This window comes from Cucurbita moschata, unplaced genomic scaffold, assembly GCF_002738365.1.
Source record: "Cucurbita moschata cultivar Rifu unplaced genomic scaffold, Cmos_1.0 Cmo_Scf00007, whole genome shotgun sequence".
NCBI lineage: Eukaryota > Viridiplantae > Streptophyta > Magnoliopsida > Cucurbitales > Cucurbitaceae > Cucurbita > Cucurbita moschata.
The window spans coordinates 2,173,780-2,196,074 of record NW_019268523.1 but is presented as its reverse complement, the minus strand read 5'-3'; the positions used below and the strand labels follow the sequence as shown (position 1 = coordinate 2,196,074).

Genomic DNA, 22,295 nt, shown 5'->3' with positions numbered 1-22,295 from the left:
TCGAGCCCACCGTTAGTAGATATTGTCTGTTTAGACTGTTACGTATTGCTGTATTGCTGTAAGCTTCGCAGTTTTAGGAGAGGTTTCCACACCCTTATAAGAATGCTTCGTTCCCCTCTCCAATCGATGTGGAATCTCACAATTTACCCTCCTTGGGAACTCAGTGTTTTCGTTGGTACACCGACAGATATTGTTCGTTTTATCCCGTTACGCATCGCCGTTAGCCTCACGATTTTATGAGAGGTTTTCACACCTTACAAAGGAATGTTTTGTTCCCCTCTCCAGCCGATGTGGAATCTCACAGTTTACCCTCCTTGGAGGCCCTGTGTTCTCGTTAGCACACCGCTCAGTGTCTGACTTTGATACCATTTTCAACAGCCTAAGACCACCGTTAGCAGATATTGTCCACTTTAGCCCGTTACGCATCGCCCTTAACTTCACAGTTTTAGGAGAGGTTTCCACACCTTTATAAGAAATATTTCATTCACCACTCCAACCGATGTAAGATCTCACAGTCCACCCCTCCACCCCTTTGGAGTCCAGCGTTCTCGCTAGCACACTACCCAATGGTTGACTCTAATACCATTTGTAACAGCCCGAGACCACCACTAGTAGATATTATCTCATTATATATCGTCATCAGTCTCACAATTTTAAAACGTACCTACTAGGAAGAGGTTTCCACAGTTCTATAAAGAACGTTTCGTTTCCCTCCCAAACCAATCTAGGATCTCAGAGCAGAAATAACTCATATTGATCTATAAAAATAGTTTCAGCTTTTAAAAACGCTTCGAGACAAGTAAATAACTTAGCTGTAATGGAACGTCGGAGCCATCTTATCGCAATCCCATATAACAATTATATTTGATTTGTAGCACTATGCGTATGTCGGCTTAAAAGATCGATATTAATGACGTGTAAAGATCTGTTTAAGGTCAAAATTATTTAGTAATGCTCATGATATCATCCAGGTCGATATAAATTAATATATTTCTACCTAATAAATATCCGCAACAAAATCCATAAAATATTTATTAAATAATATTTCAAATATGGAAAAAAAATACACGATTTATTAATATTATAAACATATAAATACTTTATTAATTCAAAAATAATATTTTTTTTAGTTCAAATTTTAATAAATATTAATAATTCAAATTAAAATTTAAAATATAATTTTATAATTTTATAATTTATTCGCTATTATTATTATTATTCACCAACAAAAATAGTAATTGAAAAAGAAAAATACTGTAACTTTTTACTAGTTTCAACTAAGATTTTGACACGTGTTTACTTCAATAAGTAAAAAGAAAAAATTACCAACAGTAATTTAAAATTGATTGTGCACATATTTGATGGTATATTATTTTATTTTATTTTATTTTCCAAATTAATTAAAAAGGAGTTGAAATAAATAAAATCATATGTTTGGTGTTTAATTTAAAAAATAAAAAATAAAAATAGTTATGAACAAGATTTGAAGGATGAGGATTAGGCGTTTAGCTAAAATTAAATTAAGAAAAAATTGTCACAAAAAAGGAAAGAGAAAAAGAAAATAGAAAAAAGTTTCATCATCAACTGATTTAAAATGTTTTTGAGATTGTGAAGAATGTTGATGACAGGAACATGAAAGAATCGCAGCTGTGTTTTGTATAAATTGTTGGAAGGAACAAAGGACCACAGATCTACTACAGAGCTGCTAGTGCTCTCTCTCTCCGGATTGATTCAGTTTGTTGCTTAACTTCACGGTGAGATTTGATTATGTTCTTCAACTTTGTGTAGGGGTTATGAACTGTGTGGAAATCGGATGTTAATGTGAATGTGTTTTTCGTTAATTTTCTGGTTATGTGAACTTTGGATTTGATGTTCAGGGGATTTCTATCTGTTTTCTATTTACTGTATCCAATATTTTCTCGGCAGCCAAACAGAGTCTTCCGACTTTGAATTGATGTCAATCGTTCTTCACGTATATACTCACTTGTAGGCGGATTTCATGGCTTCTGCTTGTGAAATTTACTTTAAGTATGGTGGTCGTGGTTTGATGGACGCATTTGGCGCCTTGATTTAGGTGTTTTCGTTGATTTTTTTTTTTTCGTTCCGTGTTTGGCGATTCAAGCTTCTGGAGAACGATTAACGTTGTATTTATTTCTCTGAAACATTTTTTCTCCGTGTTTTCTCTCTGATTTGAATCTGGTGCAGTGGATTCGGATTAATTTATTCTCAGTTGAACGGAAGGAAAGAAGAGGAGGAGGAGGAGGAGGAATTAGAACTTTTATTGGAAAATGAAGAACTCCATTTCAGACCGTAGTTTTTACATCGAAAGTTCTGACGACGAAGATTTTGACAAGGAAATCGACGACGGAAACGAATCGGAGTCTTCCGGTTCATCAGTGGATAACCGTAACATTAATCAACCGAGTTCTTACAATGCCGCCGCTTGGCCTCAAAGTTACAGGTTCGCTTTCTCTTCCTCTCACCTCTTTTTTCTGTGTATTTCCGATCATTCCATTTCTTCTGCCTCTCTCTCTCATTTTTTTTCTTGAAAAATCATCGAACAAACATAATCCGTTCAAAAACTTTCTGCGAAAAATTAATTTCTCAAGATCAACAGCTTTGAATTTCTATATTTTTTTTTCTTTTCTTCTCAAGATCAAAAGAGAGAGAAATTAAAGCGAACCATTCCTGGTAAAAGAATTATTAATTTTGATTATCAATAACTTTTTAGGGTTTGTAGAGGATATTATCCTGATGATTCTGGAGAGGTCCCCCACTCAGGAATCACACCCGCCACAAGTTTCAAAAGTGATTTTTCGTACCTAAAATAATTATTGAAAAAGTGGATAAATTGTAAATATAAATCCAATATTTATTATTTTAAAATGAAAATAATTATTTGTTTTCATAAATTTCATAAACACAGTTTCATCCTTTTCTCTTTCCTTCACTTTTTCATTCTATCTTCAAAAAAAAAAAAACAGATATGAAAATTTATTCCTTTCTTTCTTTATTTATTATATACATAATTTTTGTGAGAACAATCGATGATTTTTACTAAAATGTCGAAGAAAGTAGTCTATAAATCAGTATGTAAGTGCTTAAAACCGAAACACTAACTTGAAAACTTTAATCGAGCTGTTTGATATGCTAGAAAACTGAGTTGAACTCGATATTTTTATTGAAAATGATCTAACTTGATGATTTTGACTAGAACGGGAAGAACATGGAAGAAGAGGAGTGTATAATTTAAAAATAAAAATGATATTGCAGGCAATCTATTGATATGCTGGGGAGTTTACATTCACCAAGTATTGGGCTGCTAGGAACGCCATCATTGGCCAGATTTGGAAGCTCGTTTCTTTCCTCCTCATTAACAAGGAGATTCACTCCTGAAGCATTCTCTTCATCCATATCAAAGCCACTTCTACCCACAGTAATTGACGAGCAGCAAAAGTATGCCCCTTATTCTCCTCTGGGTCCTCAGCTTCCTTCTAGGCGCTCTTCCATATCGGTCAGGAGGGATGACAAAGACAAGCCCGTCGTTGACTCTCATGGCCTTCCCATTTCCCGCCATTGTTCTTTCGGCCAAGCAGTTGTTAATGGTAATTACTTCTTCCATTGGGAAATATTTTGTGTGATAGAATTGTTGTGAGAATGATCCAAATTTGCAATGTAGGTATCAATGTGCTGTGTGGGGTGGGAATACTTTCGACCCCATATGCTATGCAACAAGGAGGATGGTTGGGGCTTTCCATTTTATTGATATTTGCTGTGCTTTCTTTCTACACTGGAATTCTCCTACGTGCTTGTTTGGATAGCAAACCTGGGCTTGAAACTTACCCTGACATTGGCCAAGCTGCTTTTGGTGCCATCGGCCGTGTCGCCATCTCGGTAGCTGCCTTCTTATTCTCCCTTCATTCAGTTTAAATTCCATTTTCGCCTAATAAAACTACTTTTTACAATATTGTGCTTATATTTAAAGAAATTTTGTGAGTGTAGTGATATCTTTAAATTGAGATTAAAGAACAAATGAAAACAAAGGGACAAAAACTTTCAGGCTAAATGAATCAGTATTTGATTTTTTCTTTCGTTTAACATTTTGTTTTGATTTCTTGTGGATGCAGATAATATTGTACGTGGAATTATACGTAAGTACTACTTCTTCGAGTTGGGGTTTTAATTATTATCATAATTTTGTTGGATAATGGTTAACGTAGGGGCCGGCCCCACCTAAATTTGATATCTTACGTTACAGACCAAGTGGCAAGTCTCTTGTCCGCCACGCTCTTTGATGACTTAGGAACCACATTTTGATTTTGGGTCTCTTTCTGTGTCCAGAGAGGAAATGAATGTGATTTTTGAATGATGATTTTTCTTTTTAAATATGACAACCAAAACAAAAGAAATTATCAAAACTCTTCTTTTGCATGTGATGATTGATGTCTTGGGCAGAGGCTTATCAAGTGTTTGAGAAAATGACCCAGAGAAGATATCAGCCTAACCACCCATGTCGGATTTTGTAGTGTAGCTACTTTCGACCTTTGGCTAATTGAATAGGCAAAACGACTCTTCTTTTTTTTCTTTTCGTTTTTTGAAAAATGGAACTTAGCTGAGAAGCAAGAACCATAATCATCATCATCCTCTTAGCCTTGGCAATTTCTGTTCCACAAATCTATTTATTCTCATTCTTAAGAGCTTTTCTATTTTCAGATAAGGGTAAAGAATCTTCTATTTACCCTTGTTCTTTTCATTCTCAGTAGGTAGAATCTCTGGCAATATTAGTGAATTTAAACCAGAACACAATTTTAACCCGAAAATTTTGATATCATGTGTAAGCTCTAATAAATGTAACGGACTCCCCACTGGGCCAATAAACATCTGGTGAAAACTGAAAAGCTAAAGCTTTTTCTTAGCTTCTTGTCAATATTTGCACGGTGCTTGTGTCTGCTAATGCAACATGCTTTCATTTTCGTGATGATTATGAAACAACAAATTAGGTCTTATGTTAACGAAGTGACCCAACTAGATATGCTAGTCTTGCAGGCTTCTTGTATCGAGTACGTAATTCTGGAGAGCGACAATTTGTCTACATTGTTTCCTCGTGCGCACATAAGTTTTGGTGGATTCGAATTAAGTGCACACCTTTTATTCGCTATAGCGACTGCCCTGGCTGTTCTTCCAACCGTTTGGCTTCGGGATCTCAGTATTCTAAGTTATATCTCTGGTAAGCTAGCTTAAATTTATCATGTCAAAGTATATGTATGTTTTTATGAGTTTTATTGGTTAGTCTTGTATTGGCTTCTTTGCTTTTGTTTTTAGTTGACATCTACTCTCCATGAATTGGTATTTCCGCACATCATGTAGCACCAAGTTCTTAGCCAAAATATTCTGCTTTGAAGATTCACAATGAAACGTATATATGACACAACACCAACACGATGCTGTGTCATTTAATCTTATATTAAGTCTATTTATTATGTTTAAAAGTGTGAATGGCGCCTAACAAGTAACTTAGTGTCTAACACATGTCTATTAAACCATCAAGTGAATAGCATGTATTCTACACCTATTAGAATGCTCAAGCTCATACAAATCTTGCTGTCATGATTTTTCTTGTTCTTATTGAAATGCCCCTAATTCAAACCGAGACTTCCAAAAAATCGCTATTAATGATTTTTTTTCCCCATTCTTCCTTACAGCTGGTGGAGTCATTGCATCAATCGTGGTGGTTATATGCTTGTTTTGGGTTGGGTTGGTAGATGATGTCGGTTTCCATGGCACAGTGACTCCACTGAAGCTCTCAACCCTCCCAGTTGCTCTGGGTCTGTACGGTTTCTGCTACTCAGGACATGCTGTATTTCCCAACATCTATAGCTCAATGGGTAAACAAAGCCAATTTCCAGCAGTCCTTTTGACATGGTAATTTCAAAGCTTCATCCTTTTTCACACACAATTTGTCTTGTCCATCTCCTACTGTGTGCTTCTGTGTGTCGCGATTGATTTGATTTAAATATGCATCATTCATATGGGCCTGTGAAGTATTAACTTTGTAAGCCTTATGTTTGTTTTTGTTTTTATCATTTTCTTCGTTGATAAAGTCGGCTTTAATCAAAATTATCGACACTCATTTATTTAGTATAATATAAGGAAAAAAGGGGCTCGACTATGAAGAAATCTTCGTGTTGCTTGATATGTCTGTTTGTCACCCTTCTGAATTGAGGGTCGAGAAGATCTCGCCAACTATATAAAGAAAATTAATCACCTGAGATGTTTACAACATTTACTTCCCTTGAAAATGCAGTTTTGGTATTTGCACTTTGATGTATGCTGGAGTCGCTATTATGGGATACTTAATGTTTGGAGAATCGACATTATCCCAGTACACTCTTAACCTGCCCCAGGATTTGGTTGCCTCAAAGATTGCTGTGTGGACTACGGTACGGTGGTCAATTTTTCCTCAACCAATCCATTCTTGATGCTTATTTTCTCATCTTTATCAAAATAACCATATATGTTTCATCGCCTCTATTTATTCTCCCACTGAACTGCTTGTTTGTTTATTGTGCTGTGAAGTTAAACAAATAAAATCGGTTGTCTTAGTTCTTCTTAATATCGAATGGTGGCATAAGGACCCTATTGCACTCCTATTTTTAAACTCTTGTATTTAGAACATATCTGTTAGAATTGGCAAGCTTGCCACGTGCTTGTACTGTTTGTTTGTTAAAGAAAGTTGTTTTATGATTTGAAAGTATTAGATATATTAAATGTTGGATTGATATGATTTGGTCGTTAAGTCAGTGAAGGTATCTTATGGGAAAATGTTTACGATTTCGGAGTTGTTTATGCTGTTACTAAAGGAATCGAAAATGTTTCAGTCCCCTGTTTCCCTTGCATAGTCTAATTTTAGTGTTCTGGAGTTGTTTATGCTGTTACTCTTGGACTCAATTTCTACTGTCACTGCCTGAAAACTATTTTCTCATGTTTCTTGTTCTTTGGCAGGTAGTAAACCCCTTCACAAAATATCCTTTCAGACTCTGATTTTTACTTGTTACAAGTATTGATTGGGATTGTAGCCTAGCTCTTTAAGTGAACTTCACTTCCATATTCTTTGCTTCCAGTTGTTTCTCACTGCAGTAGGGTTTTGGGCCTCATATTTCGTAATATGCAGAGCGTAACATATATAATTACTCATAGCAATCAGAAACTAATAATATGCTCCTCATTTCATTTTTTCATTTCATTTTTTCTGTTTTTGTTCTACCATAATTCGGAAGAATGATGTTTCTCCTTAACTAGTCCCACGTATGCGTTAACGATATCTCCGGTTGCAATGAGTCTGGAGGAGTTCATACCACCAAACCATCCCAAGACTCACATTTATTCCATCCTAATTAGAACTGCTCTTGTAATTTCTACCCTACTGGTCGGTCTTTCTATCCCCTTTTTTGGTAAGTATATCTTCACATTTCTATTTCTGTACCAATTTATGGTGAAGAAAATGCCTTGTTTTCTTTAAGCTCCTTCTGGCCTTGAAAAATGAGTGCCAATTTTTGGATCTTCACTTTTCCAACGCAGGTCTTATGATGTCATTGATTGGATCCTTGCTAACAATGCTTGTGGTAAGTTTGCTCGTCCTTGCACTGTGGATCCCTGCTGGTACTATAACTCATTTATTAACGGCTGAACTATCAAATGTGTCTTGCAGACTTTAATACTCCCTTGTGCCTGTTACCTCAGCATTTTGAGGGGGAAAGTAACGTTTTTACAGGTGAAAACATCCTCTTCATTGCATTTTCTTTTATTCGCCAACTTAAACGAATTAGAATAGTCGATTGCATAACATCATTTTACGGCACGATCTTCTTATCCTCCTCTCTTTTCTTTTCTTTTTTTTCCCTTTACAGATAACACTTTGTTGCATAGTTATAGCAGTAGGAGTTATTGCATCTGCATTTGGATCATATTCATCTCTCAAGAAAATCATTGAGAAATTAAGCGCCTGAAGTTTTTGTCTTCCCAAACACCAAGAGTCACTGGTTATGCAGCATAGATTCTGGTAGATTTTGTTTTCCTTTTTAGATTGTATATTGAATTATAGAGGAACTCTAGATATTATGTTCTCCCCATGAAACGTTGGTGTCTTGTTCATTGATGCCTGTTTTTCCCCTTGTGTTGTCAGTATCTTTGTTTATTTTAAAAAATTATTCCATGTTCATTAGAAATTTAGAGATCAACCAAATCCATTTTGTTACAGTAATGAAATTATATTACTAGAGATAGTGAATACAGCCCTTGGTTTTCCTGATTTCTCGAGTACAATGGCCGCACATTACGGCTGCAGCTTTCTTTGTCTTTTCCCCAATTTGCAATAAAACCTTTAATATCCATCAAGATGTTGGATTACAGTTAGAACCTGTTTGGAACAAGTTTGCAAGCGCTTGCGCTGGATTAAGATTTTAAGAACTGTTTTATAGCCTTACTTAAGGATTGGGGAAGGTGAAAAAGAAAAAAACTAGGTTTAGTTACAAGTTTAGTTTAATCCCTAAACGATTCAGGTTTATCTCTTTTTGATTCATGAACTTTAAAAAGTGTAGAAGTTTTCGAACTATCAATAGGCTCCATACTTTTGTAATTTTGTCTAATAGGTCAAATTCGACCTATTTGAAGCTTTTTAAAATTTCTTACATGGTTTTCAGGATATTAAACTTGCACTCAGCACAGTTTTGAACACCCTCAACAATAGCTGCAATTGACTTATTCTTCCTCAAACAACTACTGTACTTGATCCAGCAGTTTAAGAAGCCATGATTCTTTACACAAGTAAATCTCCATTCCAAAAAAGAAAGAGAAAACCTCTGTGTCATTCCTTTCAACGTTGTTCAACAAGTTCTCACAACTTTGGGTCTCCAAGCTAGGCAAATCAAATAATCATTCCCTCCAATAAATGGATTCATAATCCGTTTTCTCAAAGGTTCCCCTTTTGATCCTTCAGAATCACTGTTAGAAGTTGAGCTCTTTTCTTGAAGCAGAGGGCTCTCAAGATCGCTTGCTTCCACAATCCGATTTACCATCTCCAAGACTTCGCTCATTTTAGGGCGTACCACAGCCTTCCGAACCAAACAGCGGTTAGCTACAGCTGCTAGTTTTTGGGCAGCTTTAATAGAATAGTTACCTCCAAGTCTTGGGTCAAGTATCAGCTCAAACTTCTTTAAGTCAGATAGGTGTGGTCTCACCCATTCCAAGAGCTTTTCCTGGCCTTTGGGGCGGTTCCGATCTAGGGGACGCCTACCAGTTATCAGTTCATACAGGAAAACTCCATAGCTCCATACATCAATTTTTGCTGTTAGTCGTCCTGTTTGAAGGTATTCAGGTGCTGCATATCCAATTGTTCCTACAATCTGCACAAGGATTGTCTATTACTGATGCAGAATAGATAGAAAAATATAACTGATTCAAACAAATAGATTTTAGATTAGTTGCATTCGAACCACAGTAGAGACATGACTTAATCCGTCCGAAGGCCCTAGCCTAGCCAATCCAAAATCAGACAACTTAGCATTCCACTGTTCATCCAAAAGTATGTTTGAAGATTTGAAATCCCTAAATATTATCTGCACAAAGAATGATATCATTTAGGCCACCATAGATGTACTTCCTAGAATGTGTGAATCCAACTAGTTCTTCTCTCATCTCATCCAAATAGAATTGCATACGTTCTTCTCCCTATACAATATAGATTTTCACGGACGTATAAACGAGAAGGTTCATCATTAATCAACGCTAGAGCGATAGTTAAGTTCATCAGAGGTACCTGGAAATCCATTCCTTCATGTAGATATGCCAAGCCACGAGCCGTATCCTGAGCTATTTTCATTCTTATTGCCCATGGAAGAGAACTGTTTAACTTGCTTGACAAGTGATCTTGCACACTCCTGTTAGGCATATATTCGTATACGAGTAACCGCTGGATCCCTCTTTCATCGTCCTCTGCACAATAGCCTAGTAACTTGACAAGATTTGGATGCTCGACAACGCCCAAAAAGTTCACCTCTGTTACCCATTCCTTGTGACCCTATAGGAAAGGCCAGAAACCGAAATCGTAAAACTAAGGAACCTCTGAAGTGCAATAGTAATCATTTTTTTATTTTTGGAAGGGGAGCTAATTTAGAATACAACCGTTAGTTCTTATACATACTGTCCAATGAACTCATCCAACAAAAGCATTTTCAACTCATTTGATAGGAATAATTGGAAATGCAGCTAAGATGGATGTAATTGGTTGGTACACTTGTTCTTTTCTATCTCTAAGCAGTTCATATTCAAAGGAATTCGATACGGAGTAGACGAAAAACTGTAAGAACCAAAAGTATCGACATTCTACAGATCGATGGAAATATAAAGGAAAAACAACAACCAAATCATTTATTAGCCTCACGGTTTTAAAACACGTCTACTAGGAAGAGGTTTCCACACCCTTACAAGAAATGCTTTGTTCTCCTCTCCAACCGACACATCTACTAGGAAGAGGTTTCCACACCCTTACAAGAAACGCTTCGTTCCTCTCTCATCTACTAGGAAGAGGTTTCCACACCCTTACAAGAAACGCTTCATTCCTCTCTCCAACCGATGTGAGATCTGACAGAGGAGCTTTTCTATAATTTCTTTTGGCTTTGGATAAATGGAAGAATGTTTTATCTTTCCCTTTATTCAACATGGCTCTTTCTTTCTCCAAGAAATCAAATGCACATATGAAGAATTCTCAGATAACCCAAGATGATGGAAATAAGTTCATATCAAAGAGAAAGAGAGAGAGGGAACTTGCCTGCAATCCTCTTCTACTTAACTGCTTAACAGCAATGTCTATTCTTTTATGTGGATCCTCTGAGTTTCGGATAGCGCCCCTATATACACTACCAAATCCGCCTTCTCCGATCATAAGCGATCGACTGAAGTTCTTCGTGGCTGCTTTCAAATCTGAGAATGTAAAGTCCCTAAGATTACTCTGTCTTTGAGACAAAGCTGCAAATGATTTAGCAGAAGATGCTACACTAAACTCTGAAACATTCTGAGAATTCAAATCAGTGTCAAACATCTTAAGATCTTGATTAATCGACGTAGAATTCGAGGTACACGAGATAATCGAATTAGATTTCGTAGCTGTTCTAGGCTCAACAGTTCTCCTCTCATTGCTGAACAAATGAAAACACTTCATAATCTCCTCCAAAACCTGATTCCCTCTCTGCACAAAAACAAAACCACACAAATGTTAAGAAGAAAACTCTAGGTGATCAGGTATATATTCTAGCTATATAATGCATTAGCCATCTCTAACTGTTCTTGATTCAAGAGGACAAAGCCAGAAAATCCCAAAAAAGTTGTTGAAGAAGAAATTCCTTTCTTTCTAGCTTTTGAATTCAAAAACCCAGATTGATTTTCCATCTCCCTCTTACCAAGATCAAGGAAAATCTGAAAGTTCTTGGAAACCTTAGAGAAGTTTTGAGAAAATCAAGAAATCCTCGTTGTTTTTTCACAGAAAACTATGAAGATTAGGGGGAGAGAGAGAGGGAAAGAGAGAGAATGCCCTTTCATGTATGTCCAAACTTGCAAACCAGCAGAAAAATGAACAGTGAGGAGTTAAAGAAGAGGGTAGCAGGATTCAGAAATGGGTATTGAGTCTCGATTGAAGAACACGACGAGCTCCCCATGATGTAGGGAAAGTCAATATACAAGGCAGCTAAAATTGATACCCATTTCAAAAAACCCCTTAAGAGGGGGATAGAAACAGTAAACACCGGACTAGAATGTTCGAGGAAATGGGGGATTTGGGTATGAAAAGAAGAAGAAAGAGTTGACATTTTTTCTTTTAAAAAATTTGTAACAAACAAAAAAGTCTACCAAATGGAATAATGAATACATAGAAGCATGAGAATGAGTCATTTATGGCAATGGCCCATATTATTAATTACTTAATACTCTTGCAAGTTGTCTACTCGACTCCTTTTCTGGTTGACATTTTCACAAAAATGAATATTATCTTAGCCTAAATTCTTTTTTAGTTCAGGTTTCCACAAAATTGTCCAAATAGATATTATTTTAGACTAAGTTCTTTTTTTTTGTTCATATTTCCAAAAAATCGTCCAAATGAATATTATTTTAGCCTAAGTCCTTTTCTAAATCACATTTCCACAAAATTGCCTAAATGGATATTATTTTAGCCTAAATCCTTTACTTATGACTTAATTGTATTTGTCAATTTTTTATTTAATAATAAGGTTTGATATATTTAATTTTTTAAAACAACTTCAATTTTATGTTTGAGAGGAGCCTAAATTTCATTTTTTTCATAGATTTATAAAGTCATTGAACTCTTATTTCTAGGTACTAAGTTGAGTTCATTAAATTTTTAGTAATAAATCTGCATATTAGTTTTTATTTATTTTAATCTATATAGTTTCCACCAAAATTTATGGAATTAGTTCAATAATGATAATAAATTTCGTGCAAAAAAAAAGATGACTAAATGGACTAATTTTAGATTTATTGAAAATACAATAAAATACAAGAACTAAATTTGACGAAAACAAAGTAAATTGACCAAAATAATATTTTAATCTAAAATCAATTTAATCAGATCATAAAAGTAAAAGTAAGAGCAAGATGATTTAAAAGTTTGTTTTAAAATAGAAAACAGGTTAATCTTTAAAAGAATTATCGTTAAAACTAAAATATAGATACTATTTAATGTAAATTAACGAGCAAAATGATACAAAGTATTGAGTGAAATAAAATAATGTTATAGTAAAAATGCCACGTTCAAAATCATATAATTAATAATTTAAAATTAATTTAACATTTAACTTTACACTTTTAAATACGATTTTAATATCATCGAAGTGGAATTAAGACATTCGAACCTCTTATCTCTTAATTTGAGAGAGTACATATCTAAATCAGTTGAATTAGGTTAACATCCTATTGAAAACAAAATATTTCAATTCGAATTGACAACTTTTAAAAGTAGAGTAAAGGAAGATATTAAGTTTGCGTACCGTGTAAAGACGAAACCCCATGCTTGTGGAAGATTCGAACTCCTATCTCGCCCGAAGAAGATCATCCCATTTTACTTTTCATATCCATCAATCTCAGCTAAATCAACCTGATTCAAATCAGGAAGCTGCGTAGCAATGATATGAAGTAGTAGCAGCCATAGTTTTGTATACACAATTCAAAGTTCCTTCAGAACATGCCAAAGAAGAAGGCAACCAAGTCCCTCAAATTGGCGTCTAAAATGACCCTTAAAGACAAGTCGTCGAGGGGCCAACCAAATGGTTTGCCTGTACACTCAAGAAAAACCCACCAAGATTTCCTCCTTTGATCTCTGACGGCTATGGAACGTATGGTTCTTGAGCTTTTTTAGCTCCAATCTATAAAACCCATTTCTCCTTTCTCCTTTAGTTCGTTGATATCTCGAAGTTTGAAGCTATGAAGAACATGAAGAACACCAGAATTTCTTTCACTTTCATGGCTGTACTTCTTGTCGGATTGAGCTGGGAACAGTTTGTTCTTGGCCAGAATCAGCTTGCCAGCCCTGCAGCACTGCCATTTATCTTGTCCATGGCCAACGCTCAGCTCTCTAATTTGAGCTCAATCATCAACGCCGAACTCAGTAGCCACTTCCGTTTTTGCTCCAGAGACACGTGAGTTTTACCCCCGTACTTTTAATTCTGTGCTCTGTTTGGTTATTGGGAATTTGAGTGTAACGGTGGGCTTTACCGCTAATAGATATTGTCCTCTTTTGGGCTTTTCTTCAAGGTCTTTAAAATGCGTATGCTAGGGAGAGGTTTCCACACCCTTATAAAAATGTTTTGTTCTCTTCTCCAACCGATGAGGGATCTCACAATCCATCCCCTTCGGGGTCTAGTGTCCCCACTGACACTCGTTCCCTTCTCCAATCGATGTGGGATCCTCCAATCTACCCCTTTGGAGACCCAGCTTCCTTGCTGGCACACCAACTCGTCCACCCCCTTTGGGGCTCAATGTCATCGCTAACATTCTTTATAAGAGTGTAAAAACCTCTCCCTAGCAGACATGTTTTAAAAACCTTAAGGGGAAGCCCAAAAGGGGAAAACCCAAAGAAAACATCTGCTTGCAGAGGGCTTGGGCTATTACAAATGGTATAAGAATTAGACACCGAGCAGTGTGCCAACAAGGACGCTGGGTCTCAAGGGGAGTGGATTATGAGATTCCACATTGGTTGGAGAGTAGAACGAAGCATTCCTTATAAAGGTGTGAAAACCTCTCACTAACAGATGCATTTTAAAACCTCAAGAGTAAGCCCAAAGAAAACAATACTAGCAGTTGGCTTGGGTCGTTACATTGAGGGAAGTGGAATCCCGATTTGCACTTTACGCATTCTTGGATTCTCTGATGTAATATGAAGTTCCATTAAGAAATCTCGAGGTAGGATCTTTTTTCCATTTCCTTAGGTCGTCATTCAGTCTGTGAAACTTGGATGGTTTTGTGTTATTCAGGGATGTTGATTGGAACAGAGCGTTTAACTTCTCATCTAATCTGGATTTCTTGTCTTCTTGCCTACAGAAGATGAATGGTATGAGCAATCCGCAACTGCTTAATATAAATCTTCCATTATTTATATTAATTATTAGCTCAAGAAAATCTTCCATTAACAGGACAGCGCCTGTGTACAGCAGCAGAAATCAAGTTTTACTTTGACAGTATCATCCTTCAGGCTCCCCCAACTGCTTCAACTGCTTCCTTCCTCCAACTGAAACTTAACAACAATTGTAATTTGACATCTTGGGCTTCTGGTTGTGAGCCAGGATGGGCATGCAGTGTCGGTCCCGATCAGCTCGTCGACCTTACTAATTCCCAGCAAATCCCTTCGAGAATGCATGATTGCCAAGCTTGTTGCGAAGGTTTCTTCTGTCCTAAGGGTCTTACATGCATGATTCGTAAGTATTTAGACCTATACCTGCTTGTTCTAGAAATGTAACCGCCCAAGCCCCCTACTAGCAGATGTTGCTCTCTTTGGGTTTTCCCTTCTGGGCTTTCCCTCAAGGTTTTAAAATGCATCCACTAGGGAGAAGTTTTCACACCCTTATAAGAAATGTTTCGTTCTCTTCTCCAACCGATGTGTGATCTCACAATCCACCCCCCTTGAGGGCCTAGCATCCTCGTTGGCACACCGCCCGATGTCCGCCTCTTATACCATTTGTCACAGCCCAAGCTCACCGCTAGCAGATACTGTCTTTTTTGAGCTTTCCCTTACGGGCTTCCCCTCAAAGTTTTAGAACGCGTCCACTAGGGAGAGGTTTTCACACCCTTATAAGGAATGTTTTGTTACCTTCTCCAACTGACGTGGGATCTCACAATCCACCCCCTTGAGGGCCCAGCGTCCTGTTAGCACACCACTCAGTATCTGGTTCTGATACCATTTGTAACCGCTTAAGTCCACTGCTAGTAGATATTGTCCTCTTTGGACTTTTCCTTCTGGGTTTTCTCTCAAGGTTTTAAAATGTGTCCATTAAGGAGATGTTTCCACACCCTTATAAAGAATGTTTCGTTCCCCTTTCCAACTGATGTGAAATCTCACAAGAAAGTTGCTCATTTTCATTTCCCTCGTAAATTTAAGCCTCTACAAGCTTGTTTTATACCCTTATAAGTAGCTGATTTGTGCTCACTTTCTAACACTGTTTTGTATCTGACAGCATGCCCTTTAGGAGCCTATTGTCCCCTTGCCAAGTTGAATGAAACAACTGGAGTATGTGAACCGTAAGTACAAACCATACCATGTCTGCCACTTTTCTATGTTCTTCAGCATAATGAAGTTATCCATTTTCTTGTTCTTGCAGATATCTTTACCAGCTACCACCTGGGCGGCCCAACCATACCTGTGGAGGAGCAAACATGTGGGCTGATGTTGGTCGTAGTGGAGAGATTTTCTGTTCAGATGGATCATTTTGTCCATCAACCACCCAAAAAATTCCTTGTGATAATGGGTATTCACTTGTTTCTAAGCACTGATATGTTATATAAACCATTGTTTACTGAGCTTTCGAATCTCATCGATCCATTTTGCTGCCATTGCAGACATTACTGCAGAAAGGGTTCAACTTCTCAAAATAGTAAGTGCGATACCAAATTCCATATCCTTGCACGTTCGAACCTCTATTTTTTCTCATCGATCTATTCTACCGGACGTATTGCAGGATGCTTCAAGCTTACTTCATGTGATGCTAACACTGCAAATCAGAATATCCATGCTTATGGAGTAATACTTTTAGTAAGTCATCTACTAACGTGAAAATCTGAGTAAAGGTAACAAGAAGGATAAGAGTCCGAACTTCGGAAGATTAAGGCACAACTCCTAACCTACTCGCCGATTAGGCCTCCAAGTCCTCTTCTTCCCCAATTTACCCCTGCCAATATCATTCTCTTCTTTCTGACTTTTCTTGTTCTACACTCAGACCCATGACTACGAGAAATGACTGCTTATTCAAGACTTGAATGGGAACTTTTCTTTGCTTATGCAGGTGGGTTTGGGCACTATGCTACTCATAATTTATAATTTCTCCGACCAAGTTCTTGCTGCTAGAGAAAGGAGACTGGCTAAATCCAGGGAGGCAGCAGCAAACAGTGCAAAGACAACAGCAAAAGCACAACAAAGGTGGAAAGCTGCGAAAAAAGCTGCAATGAAGCATGCAAGTGGTTTGCAAGTTCAACTATCACGAAAGTTTTCACGTGTGAAAAGCTCGGATACAGAACAATTTAAGATTTTGGATCAATCCAAATCTGATATGGACGATGATTTATCAACGTCATACTCACATATCCCAACCACATCATCCGCTTCATCTATGCCCATTGAAGGAAGAACAGATAGCCAGACTGATCACATGGGAATGATACCTGAAATTGAAGACCATGATGATCATGAAGGCCTTCATAATGAAACTAGAAATGAAAAGGGTATTAAAAAACATGTGCCAAAGGGAAAGCATTCGAGTACTCACAGCCAGATGTTTCAGCATGCTTACATGCAACTCGAGAAAGAAAAGGTTCAGCAGCAAGAGAATCAAAATCTTACTTTCTCAAGTGTAATTAAAATGGCAACTAATCCAGAGAATAAAAGGCGCCCTCCTATTGAAGTTTCATTTAAAGACCTAAACCTTACTTTGAAAACAAAAAACAAGCACCTTTTGAGATGTGTCACTGGAAACATCAAGCCCGGCCGGATCACTGCTGTCATGGGTCCATCTGGGGCTGGAAAAACAACGTTTCTTTCTGCTTTGGCAGGAAAAGCAATTGGATGCAAGACTACAGGTTCTATTCTAATAAATGGAAGGAATGAATCAATTCTGTCATATAAAAGAATTATGGGTTTTGTACCTCAAGATGATATTGTACATGGGAACTTGACAGTGGAAGAGAATCTATGGTGCAGTGCAAACTGCAGGTATTTCAACCTTTCCTCTTTGCTTTATCTTCTAACTCTTTCGACCATTTCAAGTTCATACTGACGTAACATGAAACCTATTAGTCCGAAAGCACCGTGGAGAGTAACAGAAGTCCACAGACCACCTAATTGATACCAACGAGTAAAATTTCCTTGTGCTTCAGGACCCCATTGTAACAACAAAGAGTGTGCTAAACTATTAGCAAGAGTCGAAACTGCAGCGGTGTGAAGGCGTCTCCATAGAATTGACTTTAGGATGAATTATGACTTTCTGGATTTCATCACTAATTTCCTTTGTTCTTCTCTAAGTAGTTTATCATTACTGTCTGAAAGCTTTTTGATAATGGACTGCCTATTGTCAGGCTTTCTGTGGAGTTATCCAAAGCAGATAAGGTTCTAATTGTTGAAAGAGTTATCGAGTTCTTGGGGCTCCAGACCGTGAGAAACTCCTTAGTCGGGACAGTGGAAAAGCGAGGAATCTCTGGAGGACAAAGGAAGAGGGTGAATGTCGGGTTAGAAATGGTGATAGAGCCTTCGATTTTGCTGTTAGATGAGCCAACATCTGGTTTGGACAGTTCTTCTTCCCAACTGCTTCTTAGAGCACTCAGGAGAGAAGCTCTTGAAGGTGTGACCATCTCCATGGTGGTTCATCAACCAAGGTAACTTTTCCAAACCTGTTCTTCCACTGTCTTTATAGCCAGCATCCCTGATTGATAATGTCCCTTGTTTACTAATTTGCGAATCTCCACTTCAGCTACACCTTATACAAAATGTTCGACGATTTGGTTCTTCTTGCAAAAGGTGGTTTTACTGTTTATCATGGACCAGCAAGGAGAGTTGAAGAATACTTTGCTGGCCTTGGAATCCATGTCCCGGAGCGTGTTAACCCTCCAGATCACTTCATTGATATTTTAGAGGGTATAGTGACACCAAATGCAGATATTAGCTATGAAGAGCTTCCTGTTAGATGGTTGCTTCATAATGGTTACCCAGTACCAGCAGATTTGCAGCAGATCTCAGCCAGACACAGTACAAGCATGGCAGACGTGGAGCGAACTAATGGAACGAGCAACCGTGTTCTTGTCGAGCCACAACCTTCTTTGGCTGGGGAGTTATGGCAGGGCATGAGAAGTAAAGTTGAGGAACATCATGACAAGTTAAGAATGCTTTTGAAGACCAAAGATTTGTCCCATAGAAGAACTCCAGGCATACTTAAGCAGTACAAATACTTTCTTGGGAGGTACATCATATTAATAGAAACCTTCAATAACAATGATCTTACGACGTGTGTAAAGCATTAATAGCTGATATATGTCTCTTCATAACCATGAATTTCAGAATCGGTAAGCAGAGATTACGGGACTCAAGAATACAAGTTATAGATTATTTGACCTTACTTCTTGCTGGTGCCTGCCTTGGACCGATTTCTGATTTGAGCGACCAGTCATTTGGTGTTTATGGTTATCCTTTCACCATTATTGCAGTTTGTAAGTTACCAATTCTTTGCGAACATATATGCTTAACGAGACCTTTGCCCGTTGTTTTCACGCAATATGTTCTCTTTTATCAGGGCCTAAATACATAATAACTGACCATGACCATGATTGTATCAGCTCTTCTAGGAAAAATTGCGGCTTTGAGAACATTTTCTTTGGATAAGTTGGAGTACTGGAGAGAGAGTTCTTCGGGCATGAGCAGTTTGGCTTATTTTCTCGCAAAGGACACGGTTGACCATTTTAATACAGTGATAAAGCCGCTGGTGTATCTATCTATGTTCTATTCCTTCGCAAACCCGAGATCTTCCTTTACAGATCATTATGTTGTTTTACTCTGCCTTCTGTACTGTGTCACGGGCATGGCTTATTCTTTGGCTATCCTCCTTCAGCCTGGTGCAGCCCAACTGGTGAGTGAAAGCAGTGCATAAAGAAGTTCTTAGCAAGCTTGGTGATTTGCCTCACTGACTAAATCTACTGTTCTATGCAGTGGTCAGCCATTTTTCCTGTTGTCTTAACCCTCTTTATAACAAGGCCTCAAACTAGTTCAGCAATGAAGACTCTGTCTAATCTTTGTTACCCCAAATGGGCTTTGGAAGCATTAGTGACTGCAAATGCGGAAAGGTATGTCTTGAAGTTTCCCTCGTTCATAATCATGTCCACTCTTGAGTTTGATAATTCAAATCCCCACATGAGCTTGTAACAGTCCAAGCCCACCGCTAGTAGATATTGTCCGCTTTGGCTATTACATATCGTCGTCTGTCTCACGGTTTTAGAATGCATCTACTAGGGAGAGGTTTCTACACCATTATAAGGAATGTTTCGTTCCCCTTTCCAACCAAAGTGAGATCTCACAATGGAGAATGAAACATTTCTTAAAAGGGTGTGGAAACCTCTCCCGGGTAGACATGTTTTAAAACCTTGAAGGGAAGCACAAAAGTGAAAGCCCAAAGGGACAATATATGTCTACTAGCGGTAGGCTTTGGCTGTTATGTATTGCCGTCAACCTCACAATTTTATAATGCATCTATTAGGGAGAGGTTTCCACACCATTATAAGGAATGCTTCGTTCTCCTTTCCAACCAATGTGAGATCTCACAATGGAGAACAAAACATTCTTTATAAGGGTGTGGAACTCTCCCTGGTAGATCGTTTTAAAACCTTGAGGGAAGCTCAGAAGGGAAAATCCAAAGAAGACAATATCTGCTAGCGATAGGCTTATGCTGTTACAAAGCTAGCCTACTGCAAAACTTTGCCTCTCTCCCAAGGGAGAATTATTGAGTTTGTTAGCTAAAGTGTTATAAACTTTCTAAGCTAACTGGCTCTGTTCTACAGGTACGACGGAGTGTGGCTGATAACTCGCTGTGGAGTTCTAAATGGGAGTGGATTTGACATTCATGACTGGGGCCAATGCCTACTCCTCCTAATGGTCACAGGTGTGATTTTCCGGATACTTTCATATGTTTGTTTGTTGATCGTTCGAAGAAAGTGATGCCTTGACCGCGAGACTCAGTCCCCTCTGCCATTTTCTTCAAGTAGTAAGCAACCTAGAGCAACAATACTCCATTTTCAGGCACCTTTCATTATGGACTTCCCCATCACACGAAGATCCAGTTCAGAAATTGCATATATTTGATATTAGATCCTTGCTCTCTTACTTAGCAATGTTGCCTCTTCAGCTTGATTCATTGTACTCTTATGGTGAAAGTTAAAGCAGGTGAAGCCAAACCCAGCTTTCTCTGTATCTAACTGCATTAATTCCTCCATCAAGCTTCAATTAATTCCTCTATTTTCGTATGGCCCTAAAATACTATTTCTAGTTTAAAAAGAATGTACTTAGAAATGCTATCCTAACCAGCCACTGCCTAAAAACGTAAAAACGCGATTGCTTAACCAAAATGAATCCATACCTGGGTGGTCGACACAACCACCAGAAGCCTGAGTTCTTACTACTTCCTCAAAAGCAAATGCACGATCTCCTGAAATGGAAAGAAAATTCATGCTATGCAACTCATGATCTTCAACATGCCAATGTAAACCATCGGAGAAGTAACGATCGGAATGTCATCAGGCATATAACGCGTAAGTGATCCAGGAGATCCCGCAATTACTTGCAAGTTCCAAGGGCTATTTGAAAGCCTCCAACCTGCCGTCCCTTCCATGTTAATACCAGAATCTGAACTCTTTCCTCTCGAGTTGGGTGAGACATCGTCTGAGGAAGCCGAAGATGGCTTCAACATCTCTGGACTTGTATTCAGATCATTCCTGGTGGAAATGTCGCCACTATCCCGACAGAAATCTGTCAGTGCCGCCATAAATTGAGAAAGAAAACAAAAGTCGCTGCTCGTAAATCGATTATGGACACCGACAACATGGCAAGCGGATTGAAACCCTAAATTTGAGAAGTACAGAACGATTTGTAGTGCATCTTTGATGTAATTACCGCGCGTTATACACAGAGGACCATGAAATTTGAGTAGAAAAGGAAAATATCTTGCAAATTGAACGTCATAAACAAGCAACGGCACCTGTAACTGAAAGATGACCTTCAAAAGGAAACCCCGAGCAAAGAGAAAGAACGCGCGAAGAGAGCTCACGGACAGAAACGCCATGCTTTATTGTGCGCATGATAGCAATATATAAGACTGATGGCTAAAATACACTGTCTTAGTGTCACAGTTGAAATTTATGGTGACACAGAGTATTTTAGTGATTGAATTATGGGATTAAACTTGAAAGTTCCAACTTTTAAAAAAAAAAAATCATATACTTGCAAGTGGAGAACTCATTGGAATGTATATTTTTACATGGAAGATTCATATTCGGGTTATTCTCTTATAGCATTATGAAAATTGGAGTTAATCTTCTCTTATAGCATTATGAAAATTGGAGTTATAGGGATTAACGTTGATGGATGAAATGGATAACAGTCACAAAGTAAATATGAATGACAATAATCTAACACATTTGTGATGAACGATGGATCCTTCTATCAATGCAAATAGACGCAAACAAAACTTTAGAGTAGTAAAATCTAACTTCCACTCGAATTTTAGGTCACATGACACTAAATAGGTTAATAAAATTATAATACAAACATGCTAGCTTCTTATTAAAAATCGAGACTTCTTATTTTTTTTTATAATCTATAAAATATTTAGATATGCTTTTTCCCATGTCAATATTTATAAATAATCATTGATTGAAATTATATTATTAAAAATATTACAAAATTATATCTATGTAACTCGCTTTTTATCTCAGAGCCCATAGGTAGCCTACAAAACAAAAGCTTAAACTTGAAGGTACTTTTTCTCTATCTA

The 22,295-nt window shown here is 37.6% G+C and overlaps 4 protein-coding genes across 17 annotated transcripts; 2 read left to right on the top strand and 2 right to left on the bottom strand.

Annotated features, from left to right (window-relative positions):
* The first annotated feature begins 1,525 nt into the window (after positions 1-1,525).
* On the top strand, positions 1,526-8,291 carry LOC111444660 (amino acid transporter AVT1C-like). 3 transcript variants are annotated; one of them, XM_023082629.1, is made up of 13 exons: positions 1,526-1,754; positions 2,231-2,461; positions 3,274-3,605; positions 3,680-3,894; positions 4,128-4,151; positions 5,047-5,227; positions 5,703-5,922; positions 6,305-6,440; positions 7,003-7,022; positions 7,306-7,451; positions 7,579-7,622; positions 7,709-7,771; positions 7,908-8,291. In XM_023082629.1, exons 2-13 carry the CDS (start codon positions 2,289-2,291, stop codon positions 8,004-8,006), a joined length of 1,653 nt encoding a protein of 550 aa, XP_022938397.1. In that variant the 5' UTR covers positions 1,526-1,754; positions 2,231-2,288; the 3' UTR covers positions 8,007-8,291. The 3 variants fall into 3 exon arrangements, with proteins under 3 accessions (XP_022938397.1, XP_022938399.1, XP_022938398.1); XM_023082631.1 differs by having other exon boundaries at positions 2,206-2,461; XM_023082630.1 differs by having other exon boundaries at positions 1,927-2,461.
* A 332-nt stretch (positions 8,292-8,623) lies between these two features.
* Positions 8,624-13,494, bottom strand: LOC111444662 (probable serine/threonine-protein kinase PBL19). Of its 3 annotated transcripts, none has more exons than XM_023082633.1 (5): positions 11,454-11,871; positions 10,826-11,242; positions 9,815-10,075; positions 9,492-9,614; positions 8,624-9,401 (listed from the first exon to the last, which is right to left on the bottom strand). In XM_023082633.1, the coding sequence occupies exons 2-5, from the start codon at positions 11,213-11,215 to the stop codon at positions 8,883-8,885; spliced, it is 1,293 nt and encodes a 430-aa protein (XP_022938401.1). In that variant the 5' UTR covers positions 11,216-11,242; positions 11,454-11,871; the 3' UTR covers positions 8,624-8,882. The 3 variants fall into 3 exon arrangements, with proteins under 3 accessions (XP_022938401.1, XP_022938402.1, XP_022938400.1); XM_023082634.1 differs by having other exon boundaries at positions 11,586-11,871; XM_023082632.1 differs by lacking the exon at positions 11,454-11,871 and adding an exon at positions 13,053-13,494 and having other exon boundaries at positions 8,724-9,401.
* On the top strand, positions 13,494-20,769 carry LOC111444659 (ABC transporter G family member 24-like). 2 transcript variants are annotated; one of them, XM_023082627.1, is made up of 14 exons: positions 13,494-13,700; positions 14,535-14,611; positions 14,694-14,975; positions 15,732-15,795; positions 15,876-16,022; positions 16,114-16,148; positions 16,233-16,306; positions 16,557-17,479; positions 17,842-18,138; positions 18,234-18,719; positions 18,818-18,966; positions 19,093-19,382; positions 19,463-19,596; positions 20,308-20,769. In XM_023082627.1, the coding sequence occupies exons 1-14, from the start codon at positions 13,495-13,497 to the stop codon at positions 20,462-20,464; spliced, it is 3,321 nt and encodes a 1,106-aa protein (XP_022938395.1). In that variant the 5' UTR covers position 13,494; the 3' UTR covers positions 20,465-20,769. The 2 variants fall into 2 exon arrangements, with proteins under 2 accessions (XP_022938395.1, XP_022938396.1); XM_023082628.1 differs by having other exon boundaries at positions 14,670-14,975.
* Positions 14,340-21,638, bottom strand: LOC111444663. Of its 9 annotated transcripts, XR_002710720.1 has the most exons (3): positions 17,413-17,430; positions 17,220-17,307; positions 16,016-16,265 (listed from the first exon to the last, which is right to left on the bottom strand). XR_002710720.1 is itself a non-coding variant. In XM_023082640.1 (2 exons), exon 1 carries the CDS (start codon positions 21,582-21,584, stop codon positions 20,970-20,972), a length of 615 nt encoding a protein of 204 aa, XP_022938408.1. In that variant the 5' UTR covers positions 21,585-21,638; the 3' UTR covers positions 14,340-14,595; positions 20,883-20,969. The 9 variants fall into 9 exon arrangements, 6 of the variants coding, with proteins under 6 accessions (XP_022938408.1, XP_022938409.1, XP_022938407.1 ...); XR_002710719.1 differs by lacking the exons at positions 16,016-16,265; positions 17,413-17,430 and adding an exon at positions 14,340-14,595; XM_023082640.1 differs by lacking the exons at positions 16,016-16,265; positions 17,220-17,307; positions 17,413-17,430 and adding exons at positions 14,340-14,595; positions 20,883-21,638.
* Between the last annotated feature and the right edge of the window lie 657 nt (positions 21,639-22,295).